This window comes from Serinus canaria, chromosome 3, assembly GCF_022539315.1.
Source record: "Serinus canaria isolate serCan28SL12 chromosome 3, serCan2020, whole genome shotgun sequence".
Lineage (NCBI taxonomy): Eukaryota > Metazoa > Chordata > Aves > Passeriformes > Fringillidae > Serinus > Serinus canaria.
Window position 1 is genome coordinate 84,278,159 of NC_066316.1, and position 13,356 is coordinate 84,291,514.

General features: G+C 39.1%; 2 protein-coding genes across 6 annotated transcripts in view; both read right to left on the bottom strand.

The window, feature by feature from the left end:
• Positions 1 to 370: 370 nt before the first annotated feature.
• On the bottom strand, positions 371 to 6,974 carry SDHAF4 (succinate dehydrogenase complex assembly factor 4). The gene is made up of 3 exons (XM_030235816.2): positions 6,880 to 6,974; positions 4,397 to 4,549; positions 371 to 655 (listed from the first exon to the last, which is right to left on the bottom strand). The coding sequence occupies exons 1-3, from the start codon at positions 6,917 to 6,919 to the stop codon at positions 546 to 548; spliced, it is 303 nt and encodes a 100-aa protein (XP_030091676.1). The 5' UTR covers positions 6,920 to 6,974; the 3' UTR covers positions 371 to 545.
• Positions 6,975 to 10,553: 3,579 nt separating this feature from the next.
• FAM135A (family with sequence similarity 135 member A) overlaps positions 10,554 to 13,356 on the bottom strand; it is an 80,602-nt gene continuing 77,799 nt past the window's right edge. For all 5 annotated transcript variants that reach the window (XM_030235650.2, XM_030235649.2, XM_050972325.1 and 2 more), the window contains 2 exons: positions 13,049 to 13,162; positions 10,554 to 11,902 (listed from right to left, as the gene is read on the bottom strand). In XM_030235650.2, coding sequence (XP_030091510.1) covers positions 11,697 to 11,902; positions 13,049 to 13,162 — 320 coding nt within the window. In that variant the 3' untranslated portion in view covers positions 10,554 to 11,696. The remainder of the gene's footprint in view (positions 11,903 to 13,048; positions 13,163 to 13,356) is intronic.

Here is a 13,356-nt window from a genome sequence, read left to right on the forward strand (position 1 = left end):
CAATCAGAGACAAGACTGTCCCTTCCCTACAAACAGGAAAAAACATCCAACCGACTGCAACAGGGACACAGGAAAGGTTCTTGAATAAAGGGGGTTTTACCAGGGAACCACTGTGTGAAATCAGTGACCTACTGATCTCAGAGTTGATTCTGCCTTTGATGAATGGTGTCCAGGTTCATGAAATGCAAAGTTCTTTAACACATTTACAACACCACATAAATCTTTACATTCATGAAGAAACAGAAACCCTTATACATCTCAATAAGCTCCTGACTACCGATTTTACACCATTATACTTGCACTTATACTTCCACAGTGTAACTAGTATTAAAGATCAGGCAGACATTGAACCACTAACAGTTCCATAAGCTGAGCTGCAGTACTGTGTTTAATTATATTGCATTATTAAGAAGATTCATCACATTCACCACATTCTGTGGTGGCACAACAGAAACAATAAGCTCCATGACAAATCCAGGTAAGATTTTTTCTGTACATTATATTTTTCAGCAACTAGAAATATTTTATTAGCAATACATTCAATATTAGAAATCTATACAACGTCCTTTTCTTTCCCAATCTCCAAAACGTGTAGGTTCAGGGCCTCTGGGTCCACCCCTCTCTTTTGTAGTAGGATTGATTCCATCAGGGAATTCTAAAATAACAGGGAAAGTCCATTAAAATTTCTATAATGTTGACAAATATAAAGATGCTATCATTTAGGATGTTTTCCTTTTAGTTTCATTTTCAAAGACAAAATCAATTCTTTTTTGTTTTGAAAGGCAACCTCAAGCTAAATACTTCCCAGAGCCCTACAAAATAATTTGTTTTTTTACTTCAATATACATGATCATATATATATATAACACACATACATACATATACAAATACAGATATAATCTTATTTATTATGCAAATAAAGAAACAACTGAAGGTCCAGAGGCATTGAAGGACCACATCTTCTCAAGTCAGAACTTGCATCATTCAGATATGCTGTACTTATGTTCACGACATCTAAAACCCAGGTATCACTTGCTGTTTACCTCTCTAATTTTAAGTACTCTGTTTTAATTTTAGCTTGAATTTTAGTCAAGATTCTGTTGTTCTTTTACTTAAAACATCCAGGTTGGATGCTTGACCCATCCAACCTAACCTTGAACACTTTCAGGAATGGGGCATCCACAGGTTCACTAGGCAGCCTGTTCTAATGTTTCACCACCTTCAGAGTAAAGAGTTTCTTCCTAACATCTAATCCAAGCCTGCCTTCCTTCAATTTAGGACCATTGCCCCTTGTCCTGTCACTATCTGCTTGTATAAAAAAACTCCTTCCCTGCATTTTATAAATCCCCTTAAGGTATTGAACCCCCTTTAGACATCAGAAGGCCACAATTAGATCTTCCCAAAGCCTTCTCTTCTTCAGACTGAGCAACCCCAGCTCTCTCAGCCTGTCCTGACAGGAGAGGTGTTCTAGTCCTTTGATCATCCTTATGTCCCTCCTCTGGACCCATTCAAACAGGTCCATGCCTTTCTTGTGCTGAAGACTCCACAGCTGGATGCAGCATTTCAGGTATGGTCTCATGAGGGCAGATGGGGAGAATCACCCCCCTTGACCTGCTGACCCTGCTGCTTTTGATGCAGTCCAAGATCTGGTTTTTTGGGCTGCAATGACACACTGCCAGATCATGCCCAGCTTTTCATCCAACTCCCCCACCCTGCTACAAAAGAGCAGCACACTGCCAGGTCATGCTCCTTTCTTAACCAGCACAGAGCCTTCTGTACCTCAGCCAACATTCTTACACTACTCAGTGCACCTTGACTCAGGGCCATCTCCTAAGAATAGTTAACTCAGGCCATCAAGCCACGATGTACTTGAGGCACAGCAGCATCCTAGGCTGAGTCTCATCCTGCACTAGACTGCAGGGTGCCCCAAAAGTCACAGGACCCCACATGCCCCTTGCCATGCTGATTGTCCAGAGCTTCTCACATATGCACCTCATATCCCTCAGTTACATCCTTAAGTCAGCCCAGGTGGGCAACACAGGTAATGAGGTGGAGGGTTGAAAATGAGAAAAGATAACAACAGAAATTCTGGACAGCAGACCAAAATAAAAGTGATGGAGGAAACTCATACAGCTACAGGCTATACAGGATTACATACTGGCATACCTCTTTCATAATTGATGCCAACCAGGAAAAGAAACATCAATATCTGAGCACCTCTGGCAGTACAAGGGGTGCAAATGCACCTGATATTATTTTGTACATGTCATCATCCCAACATCAAACCACTACTCATGTGCTGGCAGTGGATGCAGATGCTCAAAAGATTTCTACATGATAGCTATGGAGCACTGGGAATTCTAAATCCAGCTTCAACTCTTAGTTTTTTCCTAATAATACAAGAGGCAGTTTGCAAACTATTGCCGGTGTTACATGTAAAAAATACAGGTGCAACCAAAAAGACCTTGAGTCTTGCTCCAAACCTGGAATACCTATGCAAATAACAAAAGATATTGATTATGCATGTTTTAAGTGAAGCAGTGATGGCATTGATTTTCCTGGGAATAAAAAGACGAGGATTAAACAGCTGCTTACACAGTAACTCCAACTGTGAGTTAGTTCTCAAGTGAGCCACAATTTGAAATTGCATGGAGATGATTGTATAATACAAGAATAATACAACAATACACTGACAAACTTGCAGAGAAATTTGTGAAAGGAGAAGCAGAAGTAGCTTTTCATCATGATGCAGCTTTCCTAATGGCTGTGGTGGCCTCAGGGTAATACACTCTGGAGTTGGAGACTGGTTTTTAGCTCTGCTGCAAAAAAAGTGCCATTTTAGCCTGTATGAAAAGAGGGGACTTCTCTGAAAAAATATCTGAGGATTTTGGATATGATATTAAGGATTCTGAGGTGGAAGAACACAATCAGTTTCTTAAATAATGTAAGGAATAATTAGTCTTTATGTTGCTATTATTCAACTCTAGTGGCCTTATGGCATTAAAGAAAGGGCACATCTTCATGAACTGAACTATGCATGGCACTGGCTTGCCTGGATGTTGAATATGGAGCCCCTGACAGAGGTGACAGCTACACTACCTTTTAATTTTCTGGAGGTGAGTGGCAATACTCTTGTGAGACAGTATCACATCCAGTTGTGGAAAATTACTTTATCCAAGCTTATCCAAGGCTATATCCCAAGAATTGAAGCAATTACCACTGCACAGAAGGGCACGTTAATGTGTCTGAAGGATTCCATGAAGTACTGTCTACAGATGAAGGAAATTCTGCTTCCAGTGGCACTCTGTTGCCTTCCTTTTGGAGACTATATATCAGTCTGTATTTCTTTTCCCCAGGATGTTAGTGCTTTCATACTTGGCTTCCTGTTTACATGGTAAGGCAGAATATATTCTGTACATAGAAGAATGAGAAGAAAATATTTCATCAACTTGTTAATGCTTAATTGATGAAGATGCTGGGCAGAAGAAACCTGTGTTTAATTTGCTGCAAATAGTTAAAAGTTATTCTTTTCATTGCCTCTTTGAAAGTTCTTCTATCATAAATACTTGTTTTTAAAAAAAAAAACAACAAAAAACACACACAAAAAACCCAAACCCCACCCAGAGCACTGTGTTCAGCTGTGGAGTTCCCAACTCAAAAAAGAGGTGGACCTCTTGGAACAAGTCCAGAGAAGGCCACTAAGACAATCACAGGACTGTTGCACCTCTCCTATTAAGACAGACTGAAAGAAGACTGAGAGAATTGGGGCTCTTCAGCCTGCAGAAGAGAAGGCTCTGGGAAGACTTTTTAGAAGCCTTCCAGTACCTTAAGAGGGCCTGCAAAAAAGCTGGAGAGGGACTTTTAACAAGGTCATGTAGTAACACGACAGGGGAGATTTGCTTTAAAATATAAGAGGGTAGATTTAGATTAGCTATTAGGAAGAAATTCTTTACTGTGGGGATGGTGAGGCACTGGAACAAGTTGTTCAGATGGCTGTGGATGCCCCATCCTTGGAAATGTTCAAGGCCAGGCTGGACTGGGCTCTGAGCAGCTGGTTCTAGTGGAAGGTACTCCTGCTAAGGCAGGACACCCAGGCAAATTTGCTTATTTTCAAGAGCAGAGGAAGCCCAGGCTCTCTGTGTGACTTGCTACAATGTTTGACCACGGTTGTTCTGAAGGTTCTTCCCTGGTGCACCATTTGCTGCATCTTGGGCCCACTGCCCTGCCTCTCTGTTTTTTTTTCCAGAACCAGTAAGCTTAGAAAATGAGCTGAATGTAAAGAGTAAATATAGAGTAATGTAAAGAGTGCTGAATGTCTGTCACCTTCTTAAACTGACATCAGCACAGCATCTCGCAGTCTTGCCTTTAAAACACAATTTTGTAAAACATTACTTACTTTCCAGGGGCTCCTTCTCCATACTGGACTCTTCTGGTTCATCAAACCTCCCCACTGGTAACTTTGGTTTCTTTAGTGGCTGCTTAGCAGGTTGAGATCTTCCTCCTGGCTTAGAGCTGGAGCTGCTTCGCGAGAGGCAAAGAAGCGATGACTCTATCAAGCAAATGGACATGTGTAGCATAAACATGGGAATTTAACACTGAGTAATGCTGCGACTGCCCAGAGCACCTCTGAAAAAAACCTACTTCAAGGATGAGGGAGAGGAAGGCAGGAAAACAAATTCTAAAAATTATTTAACATTCAACTCATGAACACCTAAGAAATAAGCACAGATAATTATTTTTGGCCTTAGAAACAGATGTAGGTGAAATTGTGTTAGTTGTATAACTCAGTTCACATTAACAGTGTGTTTTAAACTGCTTGAACTTATCTTTGCTGTTACTTTCTTATATTTTAGACTCTTAAACAGTAATTATGCTAGCATAGACCAGTACAGTCTGTCTTCCAGGAGAAATCCTAACCTCCCCCAAGAAACCTGCTGGTTTCCATATCTTGGCTCATTTCCAGCAGCTTTTTAGTCAGAAAAAGCTTCTGCTTTCCCAAAGGAGAGTTTAAAAAAATAAAATGTTCCCTTAGTAACAGGTTTTCCAGAAGATAGCTGGGTTTCCCCTAGGATGGTAAAATAATTCAGCTGATAGTCAAAAGCAGGAAAAACTTTGAGTATGTTTAAGTTCAATTATGTAACTGCATGCAAATGCTTTCATTAAAAGCATTAACTTTTTTTCCTTTAAACTCCTACTAACATTTTAGTTTAAAAAAGCCAAATGTAAATGTCCACAGTGAGCATAAACTATCCACTAAAAAAATTTTCGCTGTGGACAGGTGCCTAAAGCAGTTCTGATATTTCTTAAGAAGCAAGATTCAAACAGAAATCCTCCCTGTACCAGCTGGATGCAAAGTACCTGAAAGAACTATTATTATTCTACTTTCCTAAGGAGATTGAACCAGGAAGCCTTCTCAAGCACTGTCAGTTTGACTCACCTTAATATACACCAACTAATAACTCACTTGTATTCCCAAAATCAGCATATTCATTCATTTTAAAATACCACATCTCCAATATCAAACCCTACAGCCACACCAACTGTATTATGTCTGCCAACTGCTGCCAATACCCCAAAGGAGTAAAGCATGGTGTAACAAATTATCAACAGTAAAGGCTCCAATCTGTTGCAAACATTGGGTCATTCTACTCCTGCCAAGTTTCTTGTCATTCTTCAGTAAGCTAGAATCGAAAAGCTAGCGAGAAAATTCAATTATAGCTGGTATTCTAGTCCAAATTAAAATAAAAATCAGACTAAGGTACTGGTATGAAACTGATTATCTCTAGATCACTAGAAGAGAGGCAAAACCCATTTTCCTTGATAGATTTACTTGATATTCTTGACCAAAATACACTCATCTTGATAGAGAGATGACAAAAGTTCAACATTAAACATCTCTGAAAAAGATGAATGAACTATCAACATTAATAAACCACATTGTACAAACTAATCTTTGATTCCCTCCTCTTTTACAGTGTCATAACGCCCTGCCATTTGTTAATTACATAACTGAACTTGAAAATCCCAATTCTTTAAAGTTGCTGCGTTGAAATATTCCATCTTTTGAAGTGGCCCACAGCATGTGATTTACCCTAACAAAGCCATGCATGCAGTGGAATTTGAGCACACATCACGATGCTCGCAGGATTAGAGCATTAGCCACATTTTGCCACGAATGTGACAGCCTAATAGAGCACAAACATCTAACAAATATTTTTAACAGCACTTCCATTAACATACAGTGTAGTGGTTTGTTTTAGTGTATGGTATCAATAGCAGCACAGAACCTCAGGGTTTGACGAGAGGGAAGCACCCAAAGAGCCCAAGCTGAGCCCTGCGGGACAAGCTCCGTTATGCAGTCTACTGAGTAGAGCCTTACTTCTCTATAAACAAACCGCCTGAATTTCCTCAGGTGAAGGGAACGGCCCAGTAACTTCCAGCACATTTCCTCCAGCTATTCTTCAAACGTTACACCACTGTTTACACCACATTTTACTGTCTTAAGAAGTACGAAGCAACGACAGGGCAAGAAAGCCTCCGTAATAGACAGCAGGAGGTTTACAATACAAGCGAGAATATTAATATCGAAAGGGCGAAGGGGAAGGGAGGGAAGGGGTTGAGAGCAGGGAATCCGTAGGGCCACGGAAGCTGCGGGGAAGGCTGTGACAGCCCACGGCCCCCGGGCTGAGGAGGTGGGGCGTGTCATGCTCCTCACGCGCCGCCATCTTGGGCGCCCTCCAGCCCCCCCAGCGCCGGCAGCCCCGGGCGGCGCCCCCCCCGTCCCCTCGCTCGTCAGTTCCTGCGGGAGGAAGGGTAGAGGAGCCGGGGAGCCCTTCCACGGCACAACCCGGGCCCTCCCGCCCTCCGCCCGCCTCTTACTCGCTGCCCCGGGCGCGCCGCGCAGCAGCCGCAGAGCCATGGCCGGGACGGAGCCGTGCGGGGCAGGCGGCGCCGCTGCGCAGGCGCCCAAGGCGGCGGCGGCGGCTGCCGGCGGGGGCAGGCCGCGATCGCGGCCCCAGCGGGGTTGTTTCGGCGGCCTCACGATCCCCCCGGCTCCGGCAAATAGAGGCGAACGGCGCCTGGGGAGCCACGGTCCCGATGAAGACAGCTAGGGGCTCATACAGATGCTTGAGAAATACGCTGTGACTCTTCTCTCCACCCCTAGGTAAACGTGGAGCAAAGACTTCTTTCTTCAATGTAGCGAAGAATTTAGCACTGCAAGAACCCGTTTTCCCCTCAATGTGTAGCGTAGTCCAGCTAGGGGTTTGTTTTGGCTTTTTTTTTTTTTTTTTAATAATAAAAAATTGTTCATTGTTCAAATAACACACAAAGACTGCCAAGCACATAAAGGAACTTCGGCTAACACCATAGTGATGTACACACTGTTCATGACTTCAGACGGCATCGTTCCAGTTTCCAAGTTTAAGCAGAGAAGTTGCTCAGTATAAACCTAACCCTGGGATAAGTAACACCTGAGTTCATGGAGTGGTGCTCCCGTTAATTAAGTACAGTTTATGTTTTGAATACACCAACTTTAGCTTTTTGTAACTCTTTAAACTTCTCCAGCTGACCAAGTTCTTCAATAAAACAGAATTCACTGTCCACAGATACTAATCTGAAGAAGATAACTTGGAGATCTGAATCTAAACCAGCATTTCTTGTTCACATCTGAAAGCTTTAAGAAAGTAAATCTTGGTAAATTAAAGAGCAGCAGCACTTCCTGGAGTTTATTGGAGCTGTATCTGGCAATGACTACACACTGAAAGTAATTAAATTTAACTGACTGCCTTATGAGTGACATTTTCTCAATCAGCCTTTTATAACATGGTTAGTTAGACATTAGAGACTGAAAATAATGGAAAGCTTTTCCTTTATTCTAACAGCAAGATGCTGGGCCTCTTGATCAGAGAGAATAAAGCTGAATGCTGAAAAAAATGTTCTGCCTGAAAGCAGCAAGGAGAAAACCCAAACAGATCTTGTCAAAGTTCAAGAACTTATTATTTATGTCTTCACTACAACAAAAACATGAAATCCTTCACATAAAAAAACTTACCAATCTGTGTGCAGACACCAAGTAATAGTAAGCTCTGCTCCTAAACTGCTGAACACAATCCATGAAAAATCATACATGTATGCATATATCAGATGTACAAGCACACATGTTGAATTTCAAATGGTAAGAATGAAACAGCAGTGCAAGACTATTGAGGTACTGTTTATCCACCTAAAAATTAACTGTTTTCAAAACATATTTCTCGTCTTTATTGTATTGCTGTAAAAATTCACTTGTAACTCCTGAATTATTCATTTCGAGATCTTCTGGCTAAGGAGGTAATAAATCTTAACATTGGTAAAAACAACTGTAGCATACACCACAGGAATTTTCTACTTTGTGATTAAATGGACTGTTTTCTTGTTTTCCTTCCTCTGTTTACTGATCATTTATCTCTTGCACTGCAGCTTCCTTTGCAAGATGACACAAACAATATTGTATTTAGCTTTGCTGTTCTAAAAAGTGGGGAATAAAAGACTTACAGCTAGCACAAAGCTTGGAGCAGGTCAGTTCAGATGAGCCAGATGTACTGGTCATGGAGACTACCTGGAAAGCACCACAAGCAGCACTGTCCTGGGCAGCAAGTGTACTGATATTGCCTGAATGCCCCCTCTGCCTCTGAGACCATGTCAAGAACCTTGGTTATCTGAACACCACATCTGGTCAGGGCTAAGCAAATAAAACCGTCTTGGAAACAAGGTTGTTTTGTGGTTAACAGAGTAAGTTTTCCATCAATGTCAAATCTCTTGGCTCTGCTGCAAATCCTGGTGATTCCCAGGATAACATGAACTCTTTTTCCAAAGTAGTAGCAATGCCTAGATTTACAGTAACAGAAAGTTTAGTTTGTATCAAGGATTCAAACACAACCCAAGGAATTCATTTATATAAACAACATGGAAACAGAGGTTCAGACACTATGTCATTTTATGCAGTGATCTCTTACATACATCACTGAGAGCTTTTTGAAGTAACAGTATCAGCCTACTGCCTTCAGGGAACAAGAGACTGACAGTTTAAGGGAATGTCAAGACCTCAATTCTTATCTCTCATTCTGTAAGCAGCATAATTCTCTTTGAAGCAGCTGCAGGATACCTGCATGAAGGAGAGGTCACTATCTCTAAAGGAAGATGAAGCCCTCATTCAAACAGAAAAGTGGTGAGATGGTGAGTAGCAGCACCTTAGAGCTTCTACGGCATCAGATGACACTGACTTATGTATACACAGGTCTGTATTTAGGTCTAGGAAAGAGAAGGTAGAAAACTGCAGGAGTAGTGGGAACATTCCAGGCAACACATGCACAGTTGTCCAAAATATCCCAGCCTGCATGTGTTGTTCAGAGAGCAACTGCAAGTGACCATACAGTCTGTAAGTAAATGTGAACCTCCTGTGCTTTAAGGACATGTTGGGGTCATCACACCTCTCACTACCGTCAGATGGCACATTCCTCTGGGACTTTGAGATGTCAAACAGCCCTCACAAAAGCTACAGTACTGAGAGTGCTACCACACCACATATGGAGTAGGAAATAAAAATTAAGGAAGAGAGAATGAATTTACTGTTCTCTTAATTTGCCCTGTTCCTTGAGATACTTATACGCAAATATCACATGATGTCCTGCACCATCCATTTTCCTCAAAGACCAAAGCTAATTCAAACTGCTTTAAATAGATGGGACCTACTGTTACCACCCCCCCCAAAAAAAAAAAAAAAAGGAAAAAAAAAAGAAAAAAGAAAAAGAAAAGAAAAAAAGTGGCTATTTCTGTCATGATACTTTTGCTTTCCTGAGCACAAAAGCATACTTTACATGTTCAGATTTCCAGAGACAGAAAGCAAGACAGACATTTTTCAATAGTGATAGAACCATCTAAATACTTGTTTCCTAAGAACAGTTTAAAGTCTTAATTGTGCATCAAGGAATATTTTGTAACTTCAGCTCTCTTCAACAGCTATTCAAAGTTGAGACAGTAGCCAAATCCAATAATACTGTTAAAAAAAAAGACGATTGAGATACCAGAATGTAATTTAAACATTTAGAGCTTTTAGAGCTTAGTAGCAACATCATACTACAAAATTTAAAATAAAAATAGGCATTGTTATAGTGAGAATGTATTAAAAATACCTTTGTGTCATAAGGACTTGCCTAACACAACTCTGATAAAATACTCTGCAGTGTACACAGTGCTGAACTGTAGATGCTCAGATACTCATTTCAGCGTCTTGTAAGTTATAGGGACCCCCCATATATTACAAAGACTATTATACAACACTCCATATCAAATGCAAAATCACTTCATCTATTATTATTAACATTTCATCTATATATATAATCACTTCAACTATTATTGTTATATTAATTTCAAAAGTACAAAATTATATACAAAAAGCCTCCCCAGAATTTTGGTAATTAGCAGAACATTTCAGTTTCTTTAATTGCTTTCATTAGAGTAATTTGTTCATTTTATTAACATCAGATGCAATAACACAATGATAAAAATACACGTGCATTATACAACAAATTTATATTTTTCAAAAAATGTTCATTACAATTAGTGTACAATTAGTGAATGCACATATAACTCTTTTCCCCCACCTTTAGTGAACTATTGTTTGAAACAGAGAAAAGAGAAGGAAGAAGAAACCAAACAATGCTATTCAGCACCAGTAGGAAGTCAGATCTTTAACATTCCTGTATATCAAAAACATTTTATCTATGTCACTAAACAGGTAAATTTTACAATAGACTCATTTGAAGATGTATTGATTTATATTTACAATACTTTATAGTCAATAAAACATTTTAACAATATTTAAAAATTGTTTAAATTCATAAAAGTATTGCAGAAATTTATAACATTTACTTATTTTAAGTATATACAAGGAAGTCCATGTAAAATTGTCCATGTTCATCTGAAGAACTGACAGAGTAAGGAACCATCTAATATATTTTGCAAAACCCCAATTATTTGAAGGCAGCTATCACTGAACATTCAAAAATCCTTAGTTGCCATTTGCTTCTGAAAACAAAAGTTCCAGTCATAAAATCTAAGTATGTAAACTAACATATTTTTGAGATCAGCAGAAAATATATTTCCACAGGCATAACATATTTAACAATGACAGTAATGATTTTGTAGAAAACTGTTATGCTATAGCAGATACAGTAATTTTCAAATATCCAGTATTTTAGCAGCTCACTGTGTTTCCAGTTAAACTTCCTACAGTGCTAAAATACGACAAGTGAACACGTAAGACATTGTTAGAATTTTAAAATCCAATTTATTTTTGGCATCTAAAGCCTCTTGTAAAATGTAGCCAAGTAACATCGACTTCTGTTGTCTGAAAGCCAATAACCAACCAAACAAAAGTACACACTGTGCTTTAATCTCCAAATAATTAGGTACCCAAAATTAAGAAAAAGTAATAGAAAAGTAAAAAGAACAAAATAAAAAAATATTGCACAGTCACATTACCTAGAAAGTAAAGTTGATGTTAAAAAGCCCTAAGTGTGGATGATATAAATTATCTTCCATATAAAAAGTATAAATATCTCTTAAAATACAGCTGCAGCTATACTTTAACACCACACATTATCTGAATTCATCTGTTAATGAGGTAATAACCAAGTCTCTGACAATGCTTTTCTCTACTGAAAGTATTTTAGGGCAGCAACAAGAAAGAATTTTTCTAAAAATATTTCTGAATCAAGAACAGCAATGTGTGCAGCTCTCCCTATGAGAGAATCTGCTGTATTGGGTAATGCATTAATTACATTATAACGAACCAAATTACATTCCTTGTTTTGAAGAACTGGCAGAAGCAGGTTCTGGATCATTTCAGCATAAATTGGTCCTGTAGAGGAAAAGAAAAGTTGTACTGTGTGAATTGCCAGAAACAAATATAGTTCTTTGACCTTGAACTCAAAAGTAACACATTCCAGAGTAAGAGAAGTAATGAAATGTGTTAAGCTGTGGTTCTGTTAGGATAGAATATGAAGAAAGTTTAATTTCTTCTAGAAATGTTGGAAAAAATAATATGAAGTTATGCATTTTAGTATTTGTACATTTATAGTGAGAATGTGCTTATGAGTATTAATTTATTACATTACATATAAGTTATTTGTCAATATATAATACTAGAATGCAACTGTGTTGCCAACATATTTTATGAAAAATCCTTTACTTAGGATTTTTCCTTTCCTGGGAGCTGAGAAGCCTCGGAACAAACTAAACAATTCTTATCTGCTGCTGTGGAATGCCACGGGAAAATCTGTGATTGGCCCCGTTGGACTGTTTCCAATTGAGAGCCTATCACAATTCACCTGTTCGGCCCGTCTCGGGCTGAGAAGACTTCAGTTTACACATTCTTTTCTATTCTTAGCTTAGCCTTCGTAGTGAAACCTTTCTCTTTACTCTTTTAGTATAGTTTCTATATCTTATATATCCTATAATAATAAATCAAAGCCTTCTGATGCATGGAGTCAACGTCTCGTCTCTTCCCTCATCCTAAGACCTCAGAAAACCCGCTGTAATACAACTGTGCTAAGATATCTCAACAGTAAATACAACAAAACTGACCCTAACTGATTATGGAAAAATTACCTTTTTCTTCAGTGCTATTATTAAGCCACAGCTAAATACAGCCCAGGGCTTGATGCTACAATTTTATATCCTCAGAAGTCAAAATTATTTGTCCTCCCTGTTCATGAAATAGCACATCAAGGGCTGTGTCTATCTCACCTGACTTTCAGCGAAGTCAGTGAGCTAGAAACCTGTTCGGTCTCATCTCCATCTGCATGTAATATAACAGGACAGACACAGAAAGCAAGTCAGCCTCCATGTGGATTTTCTCCCTCTACTGCTACTACAAAGTAAGACCAAAGTTTCTAAACACATAATAGAGGTGCTGCAGTTAAGCAGCCAAAATTAAATGGAAGGACATTGATATGTGGGAGGTTTTAACCTGAGTGGTTTGTTTATTTTTCAGGATATTTATTACCTGATTGTTTATCCTTTAAAGCTGTTTTACACATCTCAATGCGAGCAGAGTGATAAGGAACATAACGATCCTGCAGAGATCCTACTAACACAATGTTTTTGAAGTAATGAAGACCTACAAGAAAAAAGGTATCACTTAAAGCAAATCCTCTGATCTATTACTACTGAATAATTAAACATTTTACAACTGATATTTGGCACTAATTTATTACAGGATCTTGCACAAAAAAGGAGAAAAACCAATTACGATAGGTAGAGCTACAAAATTATGAAATGTTTGGTACCAGCCTTTCCTCTGTACATATTTAA